The 25,969-nt window shown below is 41.7% G+C and overlaps 1 protein-coding gene across 2 annotated transcripts in view; it reads left to right on the top strand.

The window, feature by feature from the left end:
* CACNA2D3 (calcium voltage-gated channel auxiliary subunit alpha2delta 3) overlaps positions 1-25,969 on the top strand; it is an 833,608-nt gene that overhangs the window by 384,513 nt on the left and 423,126 nt on the right. For both annotated transcript variants that reach the window (XM_072720752.1, XM_072720750.1), the window contains exons 6-9: positions 1,118-1,249; positions 9,328-9,388; positions 9,486-9,636; positions 20,479-20,553. In XM_072720752.1, coding sequence (XP_072576853.1) covers positions 1,118-1,249; positions 9,328-9,388; positions 9,486-9,636; positions 20,479-20,553 — 419 coding nt within the window. The remainder of the gene's footprint in view (positions 1-1,117; positions 1,250-9,327; positions 9,389-9,485; positions 9,637-20,478; positions 20,554-25,969) is intronic.

Below are 25,969 nucleotides of genomic sequence, written 5' to 3'. Positions count from 1 at the left end.
TAACCTCCTGGTACTTGTTTCCACTTGTGGAGCATGGAGGATAGCAGTGGAACGAGTCTTGGAGGGCTGTGGTAGGGGATAATGGGAGATGAGCTAAGCACAGTGCCTGCACCAGTGCTCCCACCCTCCTTTTCCTCACCATTAACATACTCACCCTATTATCATTCTTACCCTCATCATGCTGGGACTGGATAGTGATCTCCCTTCTTAACAGAATGCTCTATGTGGTATCATTTTGGAACAGGATTTCCAGTAGTTTTTCTTTTTATTTTAAGTGGATGGTCATCCTTAGTGATCTATCTTGCTTCAGCCAGTATGCAATCAATACTTGCTTATTTTCCTTCTTTGTCTTTGCCCTTCATTCTTATCAATGGGCAAAAGGCAAGGGGTTATCTTTCAGCTACCAAGAGTGAGGAAAAGAGATTTCATAGGATCACAGGGGTAGAAGAGTAGACAGTTGTCTGGAATCTGCAAACAATCTTTGTTTTTAATCGTTCACTCATCCATCCATCTCTTCATGCATCCATAAATGTTTGGAATTTCTGCCATGTACTGGTCAAAGGGGTAGAGCAGAAGACCAAGTAAATTGATTTCTGCCCTCCTGAAGCTCGCCATCTGCTGAATGAAAGAAGTAGAGAGATGTAGTTATGTAATTCCAATTTACTTATTTTTTTTTTTTAAGTAGCAAATTTTGAAGTCAGAGGTGGAGAGAATTAGAATAGGACAGTGTTGGCTAAGGTCAGTGCAGTGAGAGAAAACACATTTTTTCTGTTTTAAATGCTGAGTTCTGAGGAAAAGGTGGAAAATAAGGCTAAGAAGGTCTCTCTTTGCTTTCTCGAGAACTCTGTGCTGTGTAAGTTTGAAAGTTGCAAATAAAAGGATATGTCTTTCAAATAAGGAATCCCCCATAAAGGCACCTGGGTGGCTGTGGAGGCTTGGGCAGGATGAGGAAGACCTAATGTATGAAATTCCCAGGAGCTGAACATTTGGGGAGCTCTGGCTTTCTTCACAACTTCCTGCAAGATGAACCTCATGCTGCTGTTGCCAGCTCTGAGGGATGCCAGTGGGGATTCTATCTCTCTTTGGGTTGTAACATTCGTCTTCCCTTTCTTTTCAGACCCAGCAATCGTCAATGGGGTTTATTGGTCCGAATCCCTAAATAAAGTTTTCGTCGATAACTTTGATCGTGACCCATCCCTCATATGGCAATACTTTGGAAGTGCAAAGGGCTTTTTTAGGCAGTATCCAGGTGAGTATCCCTGCCTTGAGAATTATGATTGAGATTAATGATCCTGTGATATTTTTCTTTCATGTTCAGGGTTTAATTTTTTCCCCTCCCAATAGGGGAAAATGAAAGATTAAATTCAAATCCGTTAAATGTCTTATCAGGGTGTAGATAGCCAGGGGAGCCTGGCATCCGCATGTACACACATGCGCATGCATGTGTGCACGTGTGCGCGCACACACACGCACACACGCAGGCACTTAGATCTACATATGGTTTCCACATCTTTCTCAATAGAGCCTTGTATAGAGCTGCCACCAAAAGTGAGGAATTGGGGTGTAAGACATACCATATTTGATCTTCCTGGACCAGAGTTTGCTTTTCTTACTCTTACTATTGTAACTAATATATCATTGTCGTATTACCATGGAAAAGAACAAGTCATCTGTGGGCTGAATTAAATTCTGACCAAAAGTGTAAGAAATGGAAAATTTGAACTTAAGTTTCCAGAGCTGACTGCCCTTGGAGGAAGAGCTTGAGATGGCCACAGCATCCACCACCAAGGTCAGCAACTCATCAGTAGGGCCACCCTATGGTATTCTCAGATGGGTATGTTCATCAGAGCTGGTCCATCATACCTTTGGAGCAGGTGTTCCTTCTGAGGCCTCCCCAGGCCTCTGCTTTGCAATAAGAATTTAATTCTGGCTCAGTTTGAATGTTAATTAAGAAGGGAAGTTTTAATTTTGCTCACAAGTTGTGAAAACAGGACTTAAGGCTACAATTGTGCCAACATCACAGCTGCCGAAATTAACAAGCTCCACCTAAAAGAAGGAAAAAATGCCCTGCATAATCTTGGAGCAATTAAATGGAGTCTTTTATGTTTTCATTAAGTAAGACTAGGCACCTGATGTCTTCCCACTTTGAGGCACAGGGACCGTCAGCCTCTGCCTCGAGGAGCCGTTTGCCCTGCACACAGCATCTGTCCCCTGAGACTTGCCTGCCAAGTGTCTGCTTTGCCAGATTATTCAACATTTCCCAAGAGCTGTGTTCAGCAGGGCATGCGTAGTTCCTCCTGGAGCTCACAGAAATTTAAACAATAAGCATCCTAGTAAAGATAATGTTATAATAAACAGTAGTCTATTAAAGTTCCAGTGTCACCAAATTGCAATCTGCTTTGATACACTCAACAGAGTAAATTTAACGCAGATGTTGCTGAAAATAAAACATGGTGGGGGGTTGATCCATTGAGGAAGCCACGGGGACCTCTTACCATCTTCCCATGTGGCATTTGGATGAAGGTAGAACCGATAAGAAGAAACCACAGATCATGTATTGTCTCCACCAGTAGGAAGTCCTCAAACTATGGTCATGGGGAAATTTGAAAAAAATAAAAATAAAAAGGTGCATTAGTCATCTCAGGCTGCCATAACAAAATACCACAGACTGGGTGGTTTAAACAATAGACGTTCATCTCTCATAGTTCTGGGGTCTGGGGAGTCTGAGATCAGGGTGCTGGCAGAAATAGTTCTTGGTGAGAGCCCTCTTTCTGGCTTGCAGATGGTCACCTTCTCCCTGTTTCCCCTCATGATAGAGAGTGGAGGCTCAGGTATTCCTTACTCTTCCTGAAAGGGCACTGACCACATGATAGGGGCTCCATCCCCATAACCTCATCTAAGCCTAATTACCTCCCCAAAGATCCGACCTCTTCACACCTATTCATTCCATCACATGGGGTAATGTTAGTCTTTAACTTATTAATTTTTTTATGGGGTGGGGCAAACATTCAGTCCACAACATAAGGGAATTCTCATAAAGGTTGTATGTAATAGGGGAGATTAATTTAATTTACATACAAGGTTTTCATCGGTCAGAACAGTTGACTCAGAAATGCTTACCATTTTTATGGCATTTGTGGAAGAATTTTGACTTTATAGAATTCCTGCATCTCTTCTGTGTTGTTAAAGACATGAATCAGAGTCCTCCTGAGGAGTTTCATTGCCCTGATAATCCCCTATGGTCACTTGGTGCTTGGTTCTGAACAGAGGACACATCTCTTGTCTCTTGAACACAAAATGATCATTAGAAGAGTGATCAATTTATGGATTTTTGCTAAGATTTCTTGTTTTCAGGGTACTTCTTTCCACATTTAGAGTGGTGTAATAGTGTGAATCAGTGTGTGTGTGTGTGTCCTTAAACAGAAGGGATATTTCTTCATTCTTACATAAGTGTATCCTCAGTCCTTATTTTGTTCCAAGCACTATGTGAGGTCCAGAGGATAAAATGGTGAACTTAACAGAAAAGGTCCTTGCCCTCATGCAGCTCATACTTTTGGGGAAATGTATTCATCAGGGATTTGGGTTGTAAGTGACAGAAAGCTCATTCCAGTTAGTTCCAGCAAGGAATACATTTATTGGCTCATGTAACTTGCAATCTAGGGAATGTGCTGTTTTGAGACACAGCTGGATCCCAGTATTCAGCATTGTCATTTGGACTTTGAATCTTCCCTTCTCTTTTTTTAATCTCCACCTTTCTCTACTCTGACCATGTTATACTGGCAGGTGATCTCCTCGTGATGGGGAACGTGGATATGTGCACGTAGGATTATTTTTCAATTATGGTCCCAGAGGAAGACAGAGCATCTGTCCCGATGGCTTAGATGAAGGTCCCAGGATTAGTCTGGTTTGGGTCAGATGCCCACATCCTCAAGTGTGGAGGCCTGGACAGTGGGTAGGGCTAGCCATCTGAAACCCTCGGGATTGGTTAGGATTACTGTGGCCTTGCCTAGAGGGGATCCTAAAGGAAGGAACAGAGACCACCAGGGAGACAGACACAAATGAACAGGTCATGATGGTACAGTGTGTTTCATGCTAAGGAGGGAGAAATAGAAGGTGCTAGGAGATCACTAAAAAGGATAGAATCTCAGCTTTTGGAGGTAGGAACATGGAGTCTCTAAAAGGAGAATTTCAGTAATCATTAGCCTAGTAGCATACCTCTCATGATATTTTCTCTGTATGTATAGATTTACATAGGCCTCCACAAGTTCAGTGTAGGTCGCAAGGGCATGTGGCAACACTTTAGTGTGCTGTCCTTTGGATGATGTAAGTGTTCTATGTCTACAACGTTTGATACGGTAACCAGAGGCCACATGTCGCTATTGAGCATGTGAGATGTGCCTAACGAGACTGAACAACTAAAATATGAATTTTATTAATTTAAATCTAAAATTAAATAGCCACATATGGCTAGTAGATGTTCTGTTGAAGAATGTAACTATGGGAAAAGACTTGTGTAGTCTGATACCCAGTTTCCAAGGTACTGGTCTACCTTTTGTGCCTGTATGACAAAAAGATCTCACTGAACACAGAGAGAACTTCAGTGAAGCTCTTTGGAACACCAGCAACCACCACAGAAACAAAATACTAGTAAACGGCCTTTGAGCTCTGCAGGATTGGTTACGGTTACTCAGGCTTTATCAAAGCTCTGTTTATTTAAGTGTCATCCTTAGGAGTCTTTAGGAATGCTGTTAATATTAGTGTAATGTTAGGGGCACCTGGGTGGCTCAGTCAGTTAAGTGTCCGACTCTTGATTTTGACTTAGATCATGGTCTCAGGTGGTAAGATCAGGCCCCACATTGGGCTCCATGCTCAGTGGAGAGTCTGCTTGAGATTCTTTCTCCTTCTCCTTCTCCCTCTGCCTCTCTCCCAGCTGGAGTACATGCTCTCTCTGTCTCTGTCTCTCTCCCTCTAAAATAAATAAATAAATCTTAAAAGTAATAGTAATATTAACATTGATAATAGTGATAGTGACCCCCATTTATTGAGTACTGTGCTGGGTGCTTACAGAAGCATTGTCTAATATAATCCTCACAATAATCCTATGAGCTGGAGCTACTGTCATCTACATTTCACCAATGAGGAAACTGACCAAGAGGTTAACTGGCCAGCCAAGTCATACCACCAGGATGGAAGCGAGTTGATGATGGTGTTAATATTTTCATCACCTCTTTCATGCTTTGTTTTCATTGCAGTTCTTACTCTATAAAATATGAACTCTGGTCTGTAATCCTGAGCCATCAGACTTTCAGTCTCCATCTCCTTTGTTAGGATATCTGCCCCAGGAGGAAGGAGATATTTGACTCTCTATTATTATCTTCAAACATACATATTAGTATGTATTTGTTGAATGAAGAAATCACTCAGTGGATCAAAGTTTACCAGATCTATTGGCCTGTCACACTTGTAGTAGCAGCTCTGCCTCCTCAGATACAGTAGAGCTACTGCCACTCTGGGAAGCTGGTCACCAGCTATATAGTCTGGTGCGATTCAGTGACAAAGTGGGGACCTGGCATAAATATATTATAGAGTTATACTCCCTTTGTTTTCTCTATTGCTTACCTTTCTTCACATCTTCCCAAGCCAATGACTGCATCATTCCTTTTATCTTCAAATTCATGCCCCAGCCAACCTGGGTGACATCCCAAAAAGGCATATTGTCAATTCCAGAAATTACATAGTTCATGAGGGTGCTTCTTGGTTAAGTGTCAATTTCCTGGTTCTGAAATATTTAAGATGAGCCAACTATTATTTCTCTGGGATTTAAAGTTATTTGAACATTTAAAAAATATCTGTGTATATAAAAATTATATACTAAAAAGTTGATATAGCCTAGGGGAGGTAGTACCATCTGGGACAGGGTTTCCTTAAGTTTGCCTCCTAAAACATTTTGTTGTGAGATTGGAAAAGGAAGGGCTCAGGGGTCAGTTAGCTTGGCCAATGCTGCCTCTGAGATCCAGTTGTGGAGATTCAAAAGATTAAAGGCACTTAGGTGTCTTTTCCATGCATGACAGGGAAACAAATTTTACTTTATTCATTTAACTCATGCTAAAATTCAGAGAACTTCTTATGGGACATCTTCATAGAAATGCTTGTGTAAGGAAGAGCATGGTGGGTTGGGACTTGGAGACAAGTCCTACTCATAACTGGAAATCTCAGGAAAATCTTTTGAGTTCTGAGAACCTGAAGTCCCTGATACGAGTTGAAGATTTCGACCCAAGTGTCAAGTTTGGGCAAGATGGCCCCTCAGGGCCTATCTAGTCCTGACTTGAGTCAAGGTATGACATTTATTATTCCACCTTAGGCAGCTATGCCTAGAACTGTCTCAAGATATTTTCTTCATCCCTACTCAATGTGTACCTCAAGTCCTCACCAAGAAGGGCCTGGGTCTTCTTCCCAGAAACCATGAGGTTTCTGCTACTACCCAGGCTCCTTTCCTCTGGCATAGACATGTGCATAGCCATACCAGAATTCCTCCAGTTCCTTGAACTTGACATGCTCTTCTCGACCTCAGTACCTTTGCACATGTCATTCTCTATGCCTGGGGTATTCTTATTCACCCTCTGGCCACTGCTTTTGTTTTATAAGTCTTACTCCTCTACAGTGGGTTGAGTATTGTCTCCCCACAAGTTTGTGTCCACCTGGAGCCTCAGAATGTGACCTTACTTGGAAATAGGGTTCTTTGCAGATATAATTAAGTTCAGATGAGATCACACTGAATTAGGGTGGGCCCTGAATCCAATATGACTGATATCCTTAGGAGAGGACAGACACAGAAGGAAGACAGAGACAGAGATTGAGGTGATGCAGCTACAAGGCAAGGAGCACCAAGGATTGCTGGGAGCCAGCAGAAGCTGAGAAGAGGTGAGGAAGGCATCCTCCCTAGAGTTTTATTTTATCTTCATTGCCTAATGACCTTCAATTGGCAGTGGCTTCTCATACTTCTGGCTTCTGAATTGGCCTATTTATAGGTGGGTCATGTAGGTATAAAGAGAACAGAATAAAATGAATCTTTAGGTAACAAACTGCCATCTCATGGTTTTCCAGCCACAGGAAGGGGCTGGAGTCTCATCCTTTGTTGACAGCACATTGCTGAAGATGTCCCCACTCTCCAGCAGGTCTTGGAGCAACGGAGCTAAGGACATGTTTGTTATAGTGTTTAGAGGGAACATGACCCTGCCAAAACTTGATTTTAGACTTCTGTCCTTCAGAATTGTGAGAGAGCTATTTCCTGTTCAGCCATCCAATTTGTAGGACTTTCATTACATCAGCTCTGGGAAACTAGTATACCATCATTCTGTTCTCATTTGGGAAGATCCTTCTTCCCATTAGAGATTGGAATCACCTTATGTATACCATCACAGCCTCAGGCACTTCTCCTTTGTGATATATCTGGTGAATGCAATTTTTTTATCATGTGCCCACTTCCCTGCTTACATGAGGCCTCCTGAGGGCAGTCAGGGGCTAGGCCTGTTTTTCTCAGTCACTGCTCTCTCCTTCGACTAGCGGAGCACTGGAGTTTGATGAACATTGTGATGAGTAGGCAAAAGGCTCTGGGGTTGTCCCATCTGTTCTGCTTTCCTCTGGAATTGTATCCTTTACCATTTTTCCCAACAGACTAATTTCATGTCAACTTTTTAAAAAGCACCAAGTACACAGCAGTGCCCCGGAAGAGTTACAAGCCCATTTACAGGGGAATGATCTCAATGCAGAAGGAGAGCATTGGGTGTCATTAATCTCTTCCCCTGAGGCCCTAGCCTACATGCTGGGACTATAAGAAAGAATTGTACCTTTTCATGTCCTAATGGGGCACACAGGGATGGGGTGTGATGGGGAGGAAGGATGGCAGAGTGGGGAGGGGTGGAACAGGAGCAGGTATGGTCCCGGTCTAAGAACATTCACCACACTTCAATTCAAGAAACAAATATCAGCTGAAGGCCTACCATGGGTTAACACATTTAAAAAGAATTATCTTTATTTGGGCTCAAACCAATGCTTTGTGAAATTGGAACATTACCTAGCCTCACCATGGATATCATTTCACTCTGTGTTAAGACCATGCTACCTTAACTGTACTTGACTTTATGCAAAGCAGTATATTCATGATTTTTAAATAAGTTATATTTTTGTCCCTTAGTGTATAATATCATGTCAGTTTTATTTTATCTTCATTGCCTAATGACCTTCAATTGGCAGTGGCTTCTCAAACTTCTGGCTTCTGAATTGGCCTATTTATAGGTGGGTCATGTAGGTATAAAGAGAACAGAATAAAATGAATCTTTAGGTAACAAACTGCCATCTCATGGTTTTCTGAGTAATAATTTGGGGGTGTTATCTCAAGCACGTATTCTTATTTCAGCGTGGTCCAGAAAGCTGGCCATCAGGAATTGGATAGGAGACTGCCAATGCTACCATCTGAGTCAGGATTTCTTTCTACAAAAATAATTTTTCTGTTTTTATTTTCTTCACTCTAAAGTCTGTATTTTAAATCCTCCATCCGTGAGGAGCACTGATGGCTGAAAACAATGATTCGCTATCTTATTTTTAGTCAGCAAACACTTTCCTTTTTAAATCAAATTGTATTCTCAAAAACCGAGTTGTAAATAGAGAATGCCAACCTTGGACGTATCCCGACCAGTCTGCAAACCACAAGATGAAGGATATGGGATCCCATCTTACACATGGGGAAAACTCTCCAGGCTTCAAAGCCTGAAATTCAAACTTTGTAATGCAGCATAATTAGGCCCATTTTTTCCATCTCAGTATGGAAAGCCAGGCCAGTATTCCTGATTATAAATACAGAAGTGACGGGGGAACAGACCTGCGTGTATTCTGAGATGGAAATGTATTGATGCTTTCTACTCATGTGCTACACATACTGCTTTGCCCAGACCCAGGGACTTGGCCTGACTCTGCCCAGAAGTCTATGAATGATGCTACCAGGTCCAACAACTTGTGAGACGGTGAGAAATGACCATTAGCCACAGGAAGGGGCTGGAGTCTCATCCTTTGTTGACAGCACATTGCTGAAGATGTCCCCACTCTCCAGCAGGTCTTGGAGCAACGGAGCTAAGGACATGTTTGTTATAGTGTTACAGCCCTAAAGCACCTTCCCAGAGATGGCGATGGAGCATGTGATGAGCTCCAGGGCTGGTCGTTGCATGTGATTTTTCACCCTGTCTGTTCAATCAGCAAAGCAGAGCAGCCTTGAAATGCTATGAATAAATATTTGAAGTTTCTGGGTTTCTCATAACTTCATTTTTCTTCTAGGGATTAAATGGGAACCAGATGAGAATGGAGTCATTGCCTTTGACTGCAGGAACCGAAAATGGTAGGAAATGGTCAGACTTCTTAGATACTTGTTAAAGGGAGAACTTATGGATAGGTTCATTTTTACCTCATTTTTGCTTAATTTTCCCCTGACTTAGGTACATCCAGGCAGCGACTTCTCCGAAAGACGTGGTCATTTTAGTTGATGTCAGTGGCAGCATGAAAGGACTCCGTCTCACTATCGCCAAGCAAACCGTCTCATCTATTTTGGATACACTGGGGGATGATGACTTTTTCAACATTATTGCTGTGAGTGCAGCTGTTTTGTGCTTTCTCTGCACTTTGGGTTCATCTAATCTTTCAATAGCAACTGATTCACATTCTCATTGCTTTTGTACATACAGCATTAAATGTCCCGCCTAAGATGAGGACAGGTTAGTCCCATGGGGCTTCACTGAATCCGTATGCTGGAATGGCTTTCAGAGTCTGGGAGAGCAGTGGAGCACATTTCCTCTCCACAAGCACTCGGGCACTACCATCTGCAGAAGTAGCACCAGATTTGGTTTTCCTGGGGAGCCAACCTTTTTGAAACCTTAGGGAATTAGATCTTGCAAGATGTTCCTTAAGTGGCTAGTGGAAATTAATTTTAAGCTAGATTAGTCTGATGACAATGATAGTAATAATAATCATGATGATGAAATAACTAAACTGTGGAGAGCTGTGTAAGGCTCACAGAACACTCAATCTCAGCTTTAGAAACAAAAGCGGCATTTATTAAGTGCCTATGAATGCCATTTGCTTACTCTTTGTGTTTTCATTGCTTTGTTCCTCACAGCAACTCTAGGAGGTAGGAGATGGTTTTGGCATTTTCTCAGTTGATGCTGGGGTTGATAGGGTCATTGACTTGCCCAAGGTCCTAGAGCAGGAAGGTGGGAGACCCAGGACCTAAGCAGGCAGTAACATGCTTCCTGGAAAGGAGCATTGATTTCTGGTTTCCATCTCTAGTTCTTTTTCCTCTTCGTCCCAATTATGTGATGTGACATCCCTCCTACTCTTTCCCTAAAGATTATAGCCAAAATGAGGCTGTTTCTTTTCCATGAGTACCTAACCAGGTTCTCCTGCCCAGTGGTCAACAGTGCTTTGCCACATCACCTCTACCTAGGACATCAGCTGGAGCTTCAGTAATCACATCACCCTGAGTTGCTGCCAAGGATTACCTGAGCTGGGGCACAGGATGACCACTAGACCAATGGCAGGATATGAAAGAAGGGGTGTTCTTTGAAGAACAGCATAGATGGGCTCCAAGTGTGTGGTCTGTGGCTTGCCCAAGCTTCTGAGCAGAGTGCGTCATCACCAGGCCCTCTATCTGGGCAGCCTTCTGCATGGGCACAACACCTTCTTATACTTGCTAGGGAGAAAGCATGAGTGTTTAAATGACATTGGGTTTATATTACATTGGGATTACTTGAATTAGTGTCCTGCCTGCATACTTCTGATGAGACTGAGCAAGAAGGCACAGCTGTGGGTCCCCATGATTTATAGCTTCTGATTTTAAAAAGCCCTAAAAAGAAAAGGAAGAGAAAGAGAACAATACATTGCATGGGAGCAGGGGTTAGCCTTGTTTATTTATTCAGCTATACCCAGTGCCTGGGACAGTGACTGGCCAAAAGAAAGAGTTTAAATATGTGTTGAAAGAATAATCCCTAGATCCGTCTTGCCTCCTTCTCCTAAGTGTCTGATGTGGACGTTCTCATTGGGGCTTCACCCCAGCTCTGTGCCACGCAGCACAGAGACAGAGGCGCCACAAGTAGAAGCCATCAGTGTGCGGTCCCACAGCTAGAAAAAGTGGCTCAGTAAGAACTCAGAAACTGGCTTTACCTTATGTCTGCTTTGTGAGCAGAAGTGAAAAAAATTAGCGGAGCAGCTCAACCTTGCTGTAAAACTGGCCGCAGGGCACAGTTCTTTCAGGGAATCTTTCAGACAGACCTTTGGGTTTCTGAATCAAGCAAAGTTACTCTAGTTACCAGTCTCCTTGTGAATATGCAAATATAGCTTGATCCCCCACACATCCTGGAGCATTTACAGATAAGAAGCAGCTAATTTGGGACTATCTTTCTTATTAATCTTTAATTACTCATTACAGAAGTATCAGAAATTAGCATAATAAGAAGTGCTAACTAATTACATCCAGGATCCTTTATCAGTCAGGATTTATTGTTCTGTTAACAAAACCAATCGATTGAAATAATCTTTGTAAGTTCATTAAGATATACAAACAGTGTCAACTCAATAATGAAGACAGAGCGATTAAGATAATTAGCAGTAGACATGCTAGTTATTTTAGAGTAGTTAAGGGAAAAAATTATTATTTTTTTTACCCCAATTGCCCCCTTATATAAAGAAGCCCATTAGAGGTCCCATTAACCCTCACTGTACATCTGCTTGTTGGTTTTCAATGTAATTGATCAGCTTCAAGACTATTTACATCATTATTTTGAGGAATAGAAAGATACTCTGAACTTTTTTATGTGAAGCCTCTATAGTAAAATCATGAACTCTGTCCCCTAATGGTTAAGAGAATGGATCAAATTCGTTAGTAAATTTATATTGAAAGCCCGAGGTAATAAAAGGAACCGTTTATTAACAGTAAGTTTTACACGTTGATTGTCTTATAGGCAACGCATGTGAAAATTTTAAATAATTCAGAAAAGTTCCCATTCCCTTGCTGTTTGCCACTTATTGTTCTGAATTTTTCCATGTATATGAACATATATAATTTTTCCACAGCAATAGAATCCTCTTTTCCAGAATATTCAGCAACTTGCTTCCTTACTCATAAGCAAGTGTATTTGAAGACCAGAGCACTTCATCACATCTAGTTGATGTTAATTATTTAACCAGCACCACCACCCCCCCCCTTTGCTGGGCATCATGCTGTTATGGGTCTCTTTTTCACTCCGAGAATGGACTTGGCCATGTATTTTTGTAGGACCGGGTGTGCTTCTATTGAATAATATCTAGAAGCAAAATTGTTGGCCCAAAGGGTATGCACATACTTAGGTGTTATGAGAATTTCCATTAAGCAGGATATTATGTTTACACATCTAAAAGCTATACAGGCATACCTTGGGGATATGGTGGTTTTGGGTCCAGACCACCAAGATTTAACAGATATTATGATAAAGTGAGACAAATGAAGTTTTTGGTTTCCCAGTGCATATAAAAGTTACGTTTACACTATTCAGTAGTCTGTAAGTTTGCAGTGGCATTAAGTCTGAAAAACAATGTATGAACCTTAATTTTAAAATACTTTATTGCTAAAAATTGTTAACCATCACCTGAGCTTTCAGTAATGATCCCAGATCACCATACCAAATAGGATAACGAAAAAGTTTGAAATATTGTGAGAATTACCAAAATGTGACAGTGAGACACAGAATCAGCAAGTGCAGTTGGAAAAAATGGTGCCAATAGCCTTGCTCTGCAGAGGGTCGCTACAACCCTTTAAAAAGTAACCCTGTAAGTTTCCCTCTGTGAAACACAATAAGATAAGGTATGTCTGTATCAGTCAGCTCCATCTGCTGTAACAAAATACCATAACCTGGGTGGCTTACATGCAGATATCTATTTTCTTATAGTTGTAGAAACTGCAAAGTCCAAGATCAAAGTCCAATAGGGTATGGCTTCTGTAAGAATTCCCTTCCTGGCTTGTAGACAGCCACCCTCTTTTTGTGTGTGCTCATGGAGAGGGAAAGAGAAAAGGAGCAAGCTCTGTCCTGTCTCCTTTATGTGGGCACTAATCCCATCATGAGGCCTGACCCTCATGACCTCATCTAGTCCTAATCACCTCCCAAAGGCTCCATCTCCAAATACCAATACTTGGAAGGTCCTAAATCATGAATTTATAAATGGTGAATCTCCATGTGCATTCCCTGAAATTGTCTCTCTCAAGGTATGTTTTACCAACATTGCCTTGCCACATCATGGTGGCAGATTTTTTCCTCCATTATGTTTTTCTACACTGGCAAAATTGCTCTAGTAATATGTCGTATGTAGGTTCTTCAGTCTGTTTAAAATGGTTACTTGCCTCGTCTAGAGGGACATCCCACTGCAGGCTCTTGTAAATGCAGGGGGATGGGAGGTCTGAAGCTCTTTCCAGAATGCCCTGCAAATCAGTTTGAGTGCATTGTTCCTGTAGGCTGGATTCCATTTACGGAAGAGGACATTATCATTTCACCCTTCATTACACTGTCAGCTTTCTCCTGCTGGCTGGGTAGATGTGTGAGGAGACATTTCAGAGTTTTAGAGAGAAAGTAAAGAATACATTCTTGTTTTTCAGTGGCGGAAGCCCTTGTGTGTTGTAGGTATTTGTTTATACAAATCTACTTCATCATTGCCGCTCAGTTTTCAGGGTCCTCATAGGCAGGGGTAAACAGTGGAAAAGCCTTTCCTTGGCCATTTCAGTCAGTTTTGCATGTTTGCATATTTGTATGAAGCTCATTGGCTAAATGCATCTTATATGCCATACTGCAAAGCTTCCAAGTCAGGTCTTTCCAGAGAATAAACATGAAACGATAATGTTAAAAAACTGTTTTGGCTTTCATGGGCAGGGTATTGCAAAATCTAAGACTGATGAACTAAATGATCAAATTATAGAAGAATAGAAGAAATATGAGAGTGATTTTGTGCAGCCGAAGTTAAAATTTAAGGTCAAACCACTGGTGCATGAAGAGAGATGTCACTGACAAGAGAAAAGGCATATTTTTCTGATTTGCTTTGAAGTCTAACTACAAGCCATGCATTAAATTAACAATATTATCATAAAAATGAGGGTGCTAATTCTGTCCGATGCTGAAATTTGAAAAATGATTTTACAGAAGCCTAAGCCATGCATTAAATGAACACAATATTAACTGGACTGATATTGTTAAATCAATTTAAATGCCTCCTGCAGCCTGTGTTTGTGCAGAGCTGAATAGAGAAGAGCATCATTTGTTAGTTCAACCCAGAAGTTTCTGGTGCCCTGGTTTTAATTTGTAGGATTTTCTTTAGAACCGTTTCTCCAGTGCTTTGTCTGCTATGGATTTGCTTTTTAAAGTAATCGATTCCGTATTAAAAGTATGAGGATGGTATTTTCTTGCAGTGCTCATTTGTTCTGTACTACTAATTATGTCCAGTCGTGTTTCAAATTACACAAGAAGCTTTTGTAATGCAGAAGATCTCAGGGATGCCTGTGTTGGTGAAAATATTGTGGGTTCATCTGCTTCGTTACATAAGCCCTACACATTTTCATTCTAAAGGTTGTTTAATCAAAAGTGCACCGATAAAACCATATAAATATTTAATGGAGTTCCAGTAATTCTACATCAGTTTTTTGTATTGCGTGAGCATGCCAGCATTTTAATTCTATGTTCTTTTTTTGTTGTTTGTTTTGTTTTGTGGAACTTAGGATTCTCTAAAACGTACCCACTTACTTCATTTACTTTTTGTTTATCTGTTTTTTTGAACGGGGGAGAGATTCTCTTTTTTTCTTTTTTGTTTTTTTCTTCTGTCAATTTTTTTTTTCTCTAGGCTTTGTTTCTCTTCTTTTCCCTGTGTGATCTGCTCTATGACTTTGCTTTTCATTTGTTTGTTCTATTTTTTCATTCAATGAATTCTATCGAGTGCTAAGAATGAAGTATTATATGAGGGCTGCCACTGTAAATAAGGAAGACAGATTGTCCTCTCCTGTGGACCTTGAATTGTGTGTGTGTGTGTGTGTGTGTGTGTGTGTGTGTGTGTTGGGTGTGTGGGAAGCAGATGCTCAGAGCCCAGTGGGGGCAGTGCAGTCTTTGAGGGAGTGGTGAGGGGGCCTGGGAGAGAGCACAGAGCTGGGCGAGTAACCAGCTGGGGGCCCATTGATGACTTCTTGGAAAAAGTGATGACTACGGGAACACTAAGGTAACAGGGCATCTGCAAGAGGTAGGGCAGGCGGAGGAGAATACACAGTTGAGGAGGAAGATGCTATTTACTGGTGAGTAGTCACTCCTCTCCCACCCACAGGAAGCACAGCCTGGTCCGGTGGGATTGACTAAAAGGTATTCATTGTCTGGACATATTGGAGTTGGGGGCAGGGTGAACATGGGAGGTGGGGTGGCCATGGAGGTAGTTGATTATAAAAAGAATGGGGCTGGATGGAGAGAGGCAAGCCAGACCCGACAAGTCTGCTCAGCCACATAGAACAATTGGGACTTCATCTGGAGGCGGTGGAGGACATGGAGGGTCAGCTGCAGGGTGATGTGTGGGATGTCTCCCTCAAGTTTCTCCCTTCTTAGCTAGGTCTTCCCTTACCCTCTTTCTTAGGTGACTAATGGTCTTCTTCTGTTAGGTCCGAAAGCTCCATTGCTTTCATCCTCAAGTCCAGCTTCCAACATGAAGTAGAGCTGAGTTCTCAATATCATCCAGATACCAGAATCAGCTGGTTTTCACTCTTGGGCTCTAGGCTTCAATTTACGTGAGCCAGCCTGTGACATAATTCTACACCGACATCAAAGCTTGTGTGAGCCTTGGTGGGTGAGCCCAGCCCATCTATTCTTTGTGTTTAGATCCTTCTCCAACACGTTCTGGCCATTCATTTAATCAAAATTAAACCTTGGCTTTCCTATTTTAGATCATTAAAATTCCCATTTTGCTGTGTCCCTAAACGGTAGATGTAGGAATGGTTACAGGGATTTCACAGGAAGGAAAGAAAAGGCAGATGGCCATGTGTCCTTGCTGTCAGAGTACAGAGTTATGTGGTTGGCATGGGAGAAAGGGAAGGATAGTTCCTGAGAGAAGAGAGGAGTGGGATGTAGTCTAACCCCTGAAGAAGATCATGGGTTTGCCTTAAACCTGTTTTTGTTTTTTGGATGGACCATGGCAACATCATAGATGAGCACTTTTTATCATGAAAAGGAAAAATAGCCATTATCTTTAGATGTAATGAGCACATTATTTTATGGATAAAAGTATGAAAAAGTGGTTCATGATCACTTTCCAATGATGATCATGTGCAAATTTAGCCAGTGTTTTATGTCCCTGGCACATAGCAGGTGCTTACTGGATATTCGGTGGGCAAATAGAGGACCGAAGGGCTCCATGGCAGATGCTTTCCTGGGAGGGGATTTGGCAGTAAGCTGGCTACACAGTCTTGGCTCCATGTCTGCCAAAGACCCTGGCCACTGAGAGGCTTCAGAGTGTGGCATGGAGTGGGCAGTGTACAGCCACGTACCTCAGTGGTTTCTGTCTTCGGTATTTACCCACAGTCACATGTGCCTATTGGTATAGCACTTCTATCCAATGAATGCAGAGCCCGTGCTCTCCAGCAGAGATCAGGAGCATGCGCCCCCTGTCCTCACCACCCCCTGCCCACTTAGTAAATATCAGAGCTCCAGATGGAGGCTGTATTTGTTGGTCTTTCTCTCTAGGTAGTACACATGACACTCATTTTCTTTCTTCCTTGTGTGTGTGCATCCAGATGACTTCTTTCTCTTTCTTTTATGCCCAGTTCTGCATTGACTCTTCACTGAATTACCTCATTTCATGCTCACCATGAGTTCATGGGAGAAGTTTAGTTACAATTCTCATTTCCACAATGCAAATACTGAGACTCAGAGAGCAGAGAGACCTTGACCAAGCTGATGGTGGAAGAGAATTCCACCTGGCCAATGATGACGATGTGCACTGCATCCCTTTCTTTTTTAGATTACTGATACCTGATTGTTCAAGTAGGGATGAAGGAGAGCTGTTTATCCGACCACTGTATCTTAGGGCTGGAGGTGACCAGATCTTCAGTTGTGAATTGATATGACCATCCTCCATCATTGTTTCACAAAGTGGAAATCTAGGGAATATCCATTAAAATGTAGAAACTGGAAGGCTTCCAAACAGAGAGCTACTGGGAGCTTGGAAACAGTTTCACATAAAGGGTACCTTTGGTGTTCCCCTAAGGAGGAGCACTGGGTAGTATGGTGAGCATGCACAGTCCACGGGCCTCCTTGGCACAGCTGCCTGGTGTGCACTCTTTCCTCACATGGACGGCTGAGCCCAACTCCCTTCGGTGATACAGACCAGATTGCTCAGCATAGCTTTATCCTGATGCAGTCAAGGGAAATTAGTCAACTGCAAGCTTGGATGATGCCACTAACAAGCTGGCGAGGGTTCAGAAGAGCAGATTCCTCCACTGTGGCCATGGCTCACACAGTGATGGAAAGCATGGTTTTGATTACTGCACATGTTCCTCCCTGATGAGGGCAAGAACATCTTGGTCTTTACTTTTCAGCCCACTCTGCAGCCCCCCACATATATAGGCCTTCACACTAGCAAAGCAATTTCAGGTCTGTTGCCTCACTGGATCCTCACAGGGTCCCCTGGAGGGTAAATGGAAGATGACTTAGCACTTCTTATGTATAAGAATCCAGGACATGAGGTTAGGTGACTTTCCCAAGACCACACAGGAAGTACATGGCACGTGGACCCACGTGTCCTGACTCTCACCTCAGACTATGCAACCCCAGGAGTCAATATTGATAATGTATATTAAGTAGAATGTAAAGTTTAAAATTCTCCTAGAAAATAGAGTTGGGAAGTTTGAGAGTGCAAGGTACAGAACAACTGAATACAGCCTGCTTCAACATATAGGCATTTCATAATCTCTGGAAGAGATGTGCAGCACGGCAGCTATAGGTTTGGCGTGATGCTTCAGCAGCGTCATCAAAGACCCACACTGGCTCCATCTTCTTGAGCTTTGCTCTCCATTCTTAATCTCATCACCTCATGGTTGTAAAATGGATGCTGCAGTCGTGCAGTGGCATCCCAAGTGGGAAGGAACATGGGAAGGTGGGCAGTGGATAAAGAAGAGTTTTCTTTTAATGGCAAGACAATGCAGTGAAAGCCCTGAGAAAATGATCCTTATGTTTTGTTGGCTGGGAATGGGTCATGTGACCACCTCTAGCTTCAAGGCGGTAGGAAAACATGCGTCCAGCAGAGCAGGACAGGATAGCTGTGATTGGCTAAGAATGATTATGCTCCTGGCTTTGGAATGGGCATCTTGTGACCCTCATCTCACTCAGTCAGCAAAGGAGGTAGAGGACAGAGGAATGACTGCTTTTTTCAGCAACTTCCAGCATCAGTCCAATATGGGCTGAGAATGTTGGAGAAGCTCTTCTTTGAGTTAGACTGTGATTTGCTTCCTGAATCCTCAGATGATGTTCCATTTGTTGACTAATGGAACAGTCATGCTCCCATTTGTCAATAGCTGATTCCAGAATTACATCAATGTGTTTTTTCTCTGTACCTTCTCAGAGGCGATCTAAGCCCTATGACCATTGAGCTGTAATTTCTTCAAAGGCTTTTGCATGGCTAAGAAAAAAGATTAAAGACGGAGCCGGAGTCAGACTGAAGGGAACCACAGAGGCTTGGCCAGAGAGGAGAAATTGGGGACTTTGAGGTCCTATGGTCATTGGCTGAGAAGTCAAGCTGCCTGGGTTTGAATCTGGACTTTGCAGTGACTTTGGACAAGTTGGTCATCCTTGTTCTGCCTTGGTTTCCCTGTCTGTAAAGGAGGCATGGTTGAGGTATGCCGTTGAATGACGTCTAGCCTGTGCCTTGATGAAGAGAGTACTCAGTCACAGTGAGTTGCTGATGTCATTATCTCCACTCCTGCTTGCTTAGCAAGTGCTTCAGCCCTGAGACAGGAGGTGTTTCTGTCACTATCATAGCAGCTGCATGTCTGGCCCTCTGCAGTCTGTCACTGAGGTGTGTCTGGAGCAGTGGGCCCATGCTCATCCCTTTATTCACTCACTTCCCTGTGCACAGCCCTCCATGGTCCTCACTGTCCACTTGAAGTCTGCACTCCTTAGCCAGACCTTGCTTGAGAGCTGGACCTGTGAGAAATGGCTCTCATTCCTTTCCTCTAGAGCTTTGGGCTGGACTTTCAGTAGCTGGAGTGGGAAATGTAATGATGCTCATTGAACACATGATTCTTGGACACCGACCTTGGGCCCAGCCCTGTGCTCATCACAGGGAGTGTACCAAGGGACCAGATATGGGTCCTGACAATGTGGGCCCACCTATGGTAAGGGGTCCAGGCCCCAGGCTATTAGAATTTGGGAGTTTGCAGGAAAGGAGCTTCACCTACACCAGAGGCTGCTTCCCAGAGGAGGCAGAATGAGGTGACCTGGAGTATGAACAGAAGTCAGCTAGGAGATGCCAGAGCAAGAGCTCCAGGCAGAGGGCCCTGAGTGGGAGAAGAAGATGAGATATCTCAGAGGGCAGGAAGGGAATTGGGATTAGCTAGTGCTGAGTTTTTAGGGAGGGCTAATGAAGGAGTGAAGTTGGAAAGAGCAACAGGGCCAAGTGTCCAGAGCACTGCCACACCCTGGGAAGGTTTATCTGCAGAGCAGTGGAAATTGTGAATGGGGTTGGCAGGAAGCAACATGACCTGATTTGTATTTCAGAAGGACCCAGCCTAGCCACAGTGCAGAGAATCATGCTTAAATTTCCATTTTCTAATTGTGAGCTTTCAACAAAAACAAATGGTCACATTCTAGGTATTCTGGGATAAAAAGGAATGGGAAGGTTGGCCTTGGCTGGCTTGTATGGAAGGTGGTGCTGCTGCTCTTGAGCAGCACTCTGATAAAAAACCACAGAGCCTCCCAGAGTAATGGAGGAGTGGGGCAGGGGGGACATCAAGGCCTTTCCTCCATTCTGTTTTTGTTACTCATGTGTGGCCCACACACAGGTCCTTGGGCTCCAGAAAACCAAAGATGGGAGCTGGAGCGATATTTGCGCAACTCGGGATGATCTTGAGATCCCACCTGGGTCATGCAGTCAGCCATGGCCACAGAGCCCCAGTGTTCGGAGCCATCCCCAAAGGATAGTCAGTTAACTGTGTACACCCTGAACATTGCCATCTACCAGCACAGGCTCTAGGACTTTCTCCCTCAAACAAGAGAAGAATATTTGGCACTTAAGCACAATTTTATGTAGAGGCATCAATTGAGAAAGTCACCTATGTGAATGAACTGAGCCTGTAGTTATGTTGTTTTTTTGTTTATTTGCATGTACCCTTAAATTATCTGGTACCCCTCAAATGATTAATTGTGTCCCCCTGGCTCTTTGATCTCTTTACAGTATAATGAGGAGCTTCACTACGTGGAACCTTGCCTGAATGGGACATTGGTGCAAGCTGACAGGACAAACAAGGAGGTAGGGTCTGCAGCTGGACAGGTGCATCAAGGGTCATGATACAAACCTAGTGTCTCTTACAGTGGTTGCTGACGGTATTTCTGTTCTAATTTTTACAAATTCATCAATGTATTGCCTTTCATTAAGGGCCTTGGAACCCCATTGCATAGAACATTTATGAAGAAGCACAAATAAAACCATGGCAATAAAATAATTACATTGAGTTCAGAAGCTCAATAGTTCTGAAATAATTGCATTGATTTACTTTTTTTTCTTGCCGTGTACACATCCTGTGTTGTGCTTGATACCTGTGTTGATACCTTTGAAAGAATATGGCTTTTGCTGAGATTTCTAAGAAAATTGAAATCCCCTTTTTAAAAAAAAATTCTTGTTTTTCCTACTATAATTGATTAAATAATTGTTGGGGTAGCTATTGGGGTAACTTGTCTCCCAGGTTAGAAGGTAAGCTTTATGAGGATAGGGATGATGTCTGTTCACTGCTGTATATTCAATGCTCTGAGCATTGCCTGCTGCATAAATATTGTGGAACAAAAGGAAGGTGTGTTAAAGGAGGACCTTAGGAAGTGGGGTAGAAGTTGCTCTTTTAATTGGAGAATTCTAGGAAAAATCCTAGAATGGATATCTCTAGAATAAAGCCTGTTTCCCCTTAGTCATATTAATTAAATAATTATTTTTGAGAAAGAGCGAGCACATAGTGGGGAGGGGAAGGGCAGAGAGAGAGGGAATCTTAAGGAGGTTCCATGCTTAGTGCAGAGCCCAATGTGAGGCTCGATGTCACGATCCTGAGATCATGATCTGAGCTGAAATCAAGAGTTGGACACTTAACTGACTGAGCCACCTAGGCATCCATCCCCTTAGCCATCTTTAAATATGTCAGTACAAAGCACCACAGCTACCACCTTACCACCCCCTACAGGGCTGAGTAACAATTTAGGTTGAAGGTGTAGCTGTGGCTGCAACAATATCACACCTCCTGGGACACACAACTACCATTATTCATTGTGTTTTGTTGTATCTGTCGTTCAGGACTGCCCCTCTCCCGGAGAGAAGACTCCCAGGAAGTGGCTGAGGGCAGTGGCAAGGCAGGTTTCTGTAAGGCACAGTGCCTGTGCTGGGGAGACACCCCTAGCTCAAAGGGGCAGGGAGTGGCATGGCTACTATTTTAGGTACAAGGTGGTAGAAGCATTTGGTTGGGCATCTCTGAGGGAGCAAGCAACAGAGGATTAGGAGAAATTTGCTCTAGCTAGAAGAGAGTGAGAAGGAAAAATTATGCCAGAGTTAATATTTAAGCTTCAATTTGAGGGGGAAGAAACACCCTAATAAGCTTTATGTTTGGAGGGAGAAAGAATTGCATTGTAGTTCACAGAACAACTGTATCTAGAGAATGTATGTTCATAGTCATTTTTCGGATAAGGTAGGACATAATGACTTAGACCTCCATTTATCTTTTTAAATAAATTTAATTTATTTAAAATCTATCACCAGTTTTCCTAGGGACCTTCCCCTTGTTTGACCATTGCCTGGGTCTGATTTCCACTTCCTTCCCAATACTGTAGCATTGAAATATCCTCCAGAGCCTCAGATAGCTGTCCAGTGTTGGTGCTTGCAACATTAAGTAGAAAAGAAGCTTAAAATGATCAAGACTTCCCTTCAGATTGCTTCCCAAATAAACAAGGGACAGTGGGATATTTAGATAGCTGAGGTCTAATGAAGGAAAAAATTGTTGGAGAAAATGGGATGAGCAATTATTTAAAATCACCTTTGAAAATGTCTGGATATTGAAGACTATAGTGTTTTTGAATACAAACATTTATCTGGACATATGATTCTGCCAATGTGGAGTAGCCACATTACAATCAGATTCAACCCCTTACAACTAAAACACCCTGGATGTAAACCAACACACAAGTATAGAAAGACTGCAAGGTGAACTGCCTCCACCTAAAGATATCGAGCTGAGTTCTCTGGGTCTCCTTGTTGATTCCCACCAGACATCTGAATGTAGCACCCAGAAACCTCCCTCCAGCACCTACAACAGGCAGAGACCAAAAATAATAATTCTAAAAAAAATCCAAGAAAAGCCTGTCCCTTCTAGCCAAACAACCAGGAAAGGGGTAGCCTCACAACACAAAACCTTTGTGATAATACCTTTTCTACTCCAGAAAAACCAATGGAACAACTATAGACCAACCCTCCACAGTTTCAGCAGGGGATGAACAAGAAACTGACCTTCCATCTCACCCACACCCACTTGGCCCTTGTGCTATACCTCAACACAGAGACTGATGGCTAAGAAAAGGATTATATAGGATCCAGAGTCTCACAATATAAAACCTAAAATGCTCAGAATGCAATAGAAAACCCCTTGTCATCCCCAAACCAGGAAAATCACAATAAGGATGAGGAAAGACCATCAACAGAAGCTAATATTGACATGAATCAGATGTTGAGATTATAAAATCGCTTCAACAAGCAATTAGGAATTCTCTTGAAACAAATGAAAAAAAAATAGAAAGTCTCAGCAAAGAAATAGAAGTTATTAAACAGAGCCAAATGGAAATTATAGAACTGGAAAATACAGTCACCAAAATAGAAAGCTCACTGGACCAGCTCAGTAGTATAGTGGATATGACAGAAGATAAAATCAGTAAACGTCAGGACAGATCAATAGAAATTACCCAATTTGAACTGCAGTGAGAAAATAGACTGGAACAAAATGAACAGGGTCTCAGGGACATGTGGGGCGATAACCGAAGAGCTAGCTAACATATCACAAAAGTCCTAGGAGAGGAGAGGGAGAGTAGGACTAGATATATATTTGAAGATATATTGGCTGAAGACTTCCTAAAATTGGTGAAAGTCATAAACGTACATATTCAAGAGGCTGAGTAGATTCCGAATAGGATAAGTCACATCACTCCATGGCAGGGCATATTTAAACATAATTAAACAAAGGGGAAAAAATAACTTGATAGCAACAGAGAAAAAAGGCACAGTGCTTAGACTACCAGTTTGAATGACAGCTGACTTACCATCTGAAATCACAGTGGCCAGAAGAAAATGGCAGAGCATTTTTAAAGTAATAAAAGAAAACAACTGTCAACTCAGGATTCTGTATTCAGTGAAAATGTCCTTAATGAATGAAGGGAATAAAAACATATTCAGATGAAGGAAAACTATAAAAAGTTTTTACTAGCAAATCTACTTGTAAAAAATGGCCAGAGAAGTTCTCTAAATAGAAAGGAAAAACAAAAACAAACAAAAATAAAAACAGAAAAAGGCTTAAAACTTCAAAAAGGAAAGAATATTAGATTGGGTTAAAATAGGAGTATAGTAGAGTATCCTAATTATCAGGAGATTATTAAATCATATTGAATAATTGAAGCAAAAAATATAGCATCATCTGACGTGGGCCCATTGTTGCTAAGAAAACAAGCCAATTATATTTTGAAAGTATGGAGGGTAAAAGGACCTAATTAGAAATAAGATTTCTACTTCTTAGTAGAAGTGGTAAATGCTGATATCAGTAGATTGTGATAAATTGCATATTTATATTATGACACCCAGAGCAACCATTAAGAAAACAATGAAAAGAGGCATACAGGTGTCCCACGCTTTCTGAAAGGTCACTTTACACCACTTTGCTTTTATAAAAGAGCTACATTAGCACCTGCTTTTGCTAACTGAAAGATAGCTGAACAGGATTTCTTGCTTTTATGAAGAAAGGCACAAAGCAAAAATAGCATCCAGCATTTGTTTTGCAGTAAGCTGTTATTGAGATGGGGTGCACCCTGAGCGATGAGAGTGGCCCTGCCAAACTCCTTCCCCAGGAACCATGAAGGCATGAAACCTCCATAGCTTTGAGCTGTGTCTCTGAGCATCTGTGCTTCATCTCCATTTATTTTCTGCGTCACTTAGCAAGATGTGTCCTAAGGTATCAGAAAAGCCTAAGAGAGATTATTTTTGGGTCTGGGAATGCACAAACATTTTTCCATATAAATTACTGGTAATTGCTTCTTTGCTTTATGCCATTTCAGTTTGTAACAAGTTTCATAGGAATGTTCTACTTTCGGATAGTGGGGGAAATGTACTTAACAAGTAATTCATAGGAATGTAAGAACTAAGACACAGAGGAAATGAACAGGAAAAAAGATAAATTGGCAGACGTAAGCCCTAACATATCACTAAATATCTTAAATGTAAATGGTCTGAACACAGCAACTAAAAGACAGAGATTGGCAAGTGGATTTTTAAAAATATAACCATATGCTGACTACTAGAATTTCACTTGAAATACAATGACACATATATGTCAAAAATAAAAGGATGGGAGAAGACACATTATGCAAACTTTTTTTTTTTAAGAAAAATCAGGAGTGGCTATATTAAATAGTAAAAATTACTATTACTAGAGACAAGGGCAATACAGAAGAATAAAAGAATCAATCCACCAGGAAGACATAACAGTGCTAAATGTGTTTGGACCACATTACAGAGCTTCAAAATACATGAAACAAAAACTAACAGAACTGAGAGTAGAAATAGATAAACCTACAGTTATAGTTAGGGACTTGTACACTGCACAGTCCGTAACTAATAGACTTCTGAAAAGAAAGTCAGCAAGGATATAGAAGAACTGAAGCACATCATCAACTGATAAGATCTAAATAACATTTTCAGGACATTGTACCCAACAACAGCAGAAGACACATTCTTTTCAAGCACTTATGCAACCAAGATAAAGAATATTTCGGGTCAAAATACAAACCTTCATAAATTTAACAGAGTTGAAATCATACAGAGCATGTTCTCTGTTGACAATGGAATCAAGCTAGACATCAATCACAAAAAGACAACAGAAAAATCTCCAAACACTTAGAAATTAAGCATACTACTAAATAATACATGGGCCAAGAGGAAGTCTTGAAGGAAATTTAAAAAATATAAAACTGAATGAAAATGAGAAAACAATATATCAAAATATGTGGGACAAAACCATCACAGTGTTGAGATGGAAAGTTAGAGCAATAAATGTTTATATTAAAAAGAGGAAGGCCTCAAATTCATAATCTAACTTCCTACCACAAGAAATTAGAAAAGGAGAGAAAAATAAACCCATAGCAAACAGAAGGAAGGAAATAATAAAGAGCAGGAATCAGTTAAATTGAAGCAGAAAAACCACAGGGAAAAATTAATGGCACCAAAACCTGGTCCTTCAAAAAGTTATTAATAAAACTAGTAAATCTCTAGAAAGACTGACAAGTAAAAGGAGAGAAGTCACAAATCATCAACATCAGGCATGAAACAAAATATTACTACAGAACTGCAGTCATTAAAAGGATAATAAGGGAATATTATAAACAATTTTACAGTCATAAATTTGACAACTGAAAAGAAATGAACCAAATCCTTAAAA

This window comes from Vulpes vulpes, chromosome 9 (genome assembly GCF_048418805.1).
Source record: "Vulpes vulpes isolate BD-2025 chromosome 9, VulVul3, whole genome shotgun sequence".
In the NCBI taxonomy this organism is placed as follows: Eukaryota; Metazoa; Chordata; class Mammalia; order Carnivora; family Canidae; genus Vulpes; species Vulpes vulpes.
The sequence above is the reverse complement of the archived record's forward strand: the minus strand, read 5'-3'. Positions and strand labels throughout refer to the sequence as shown.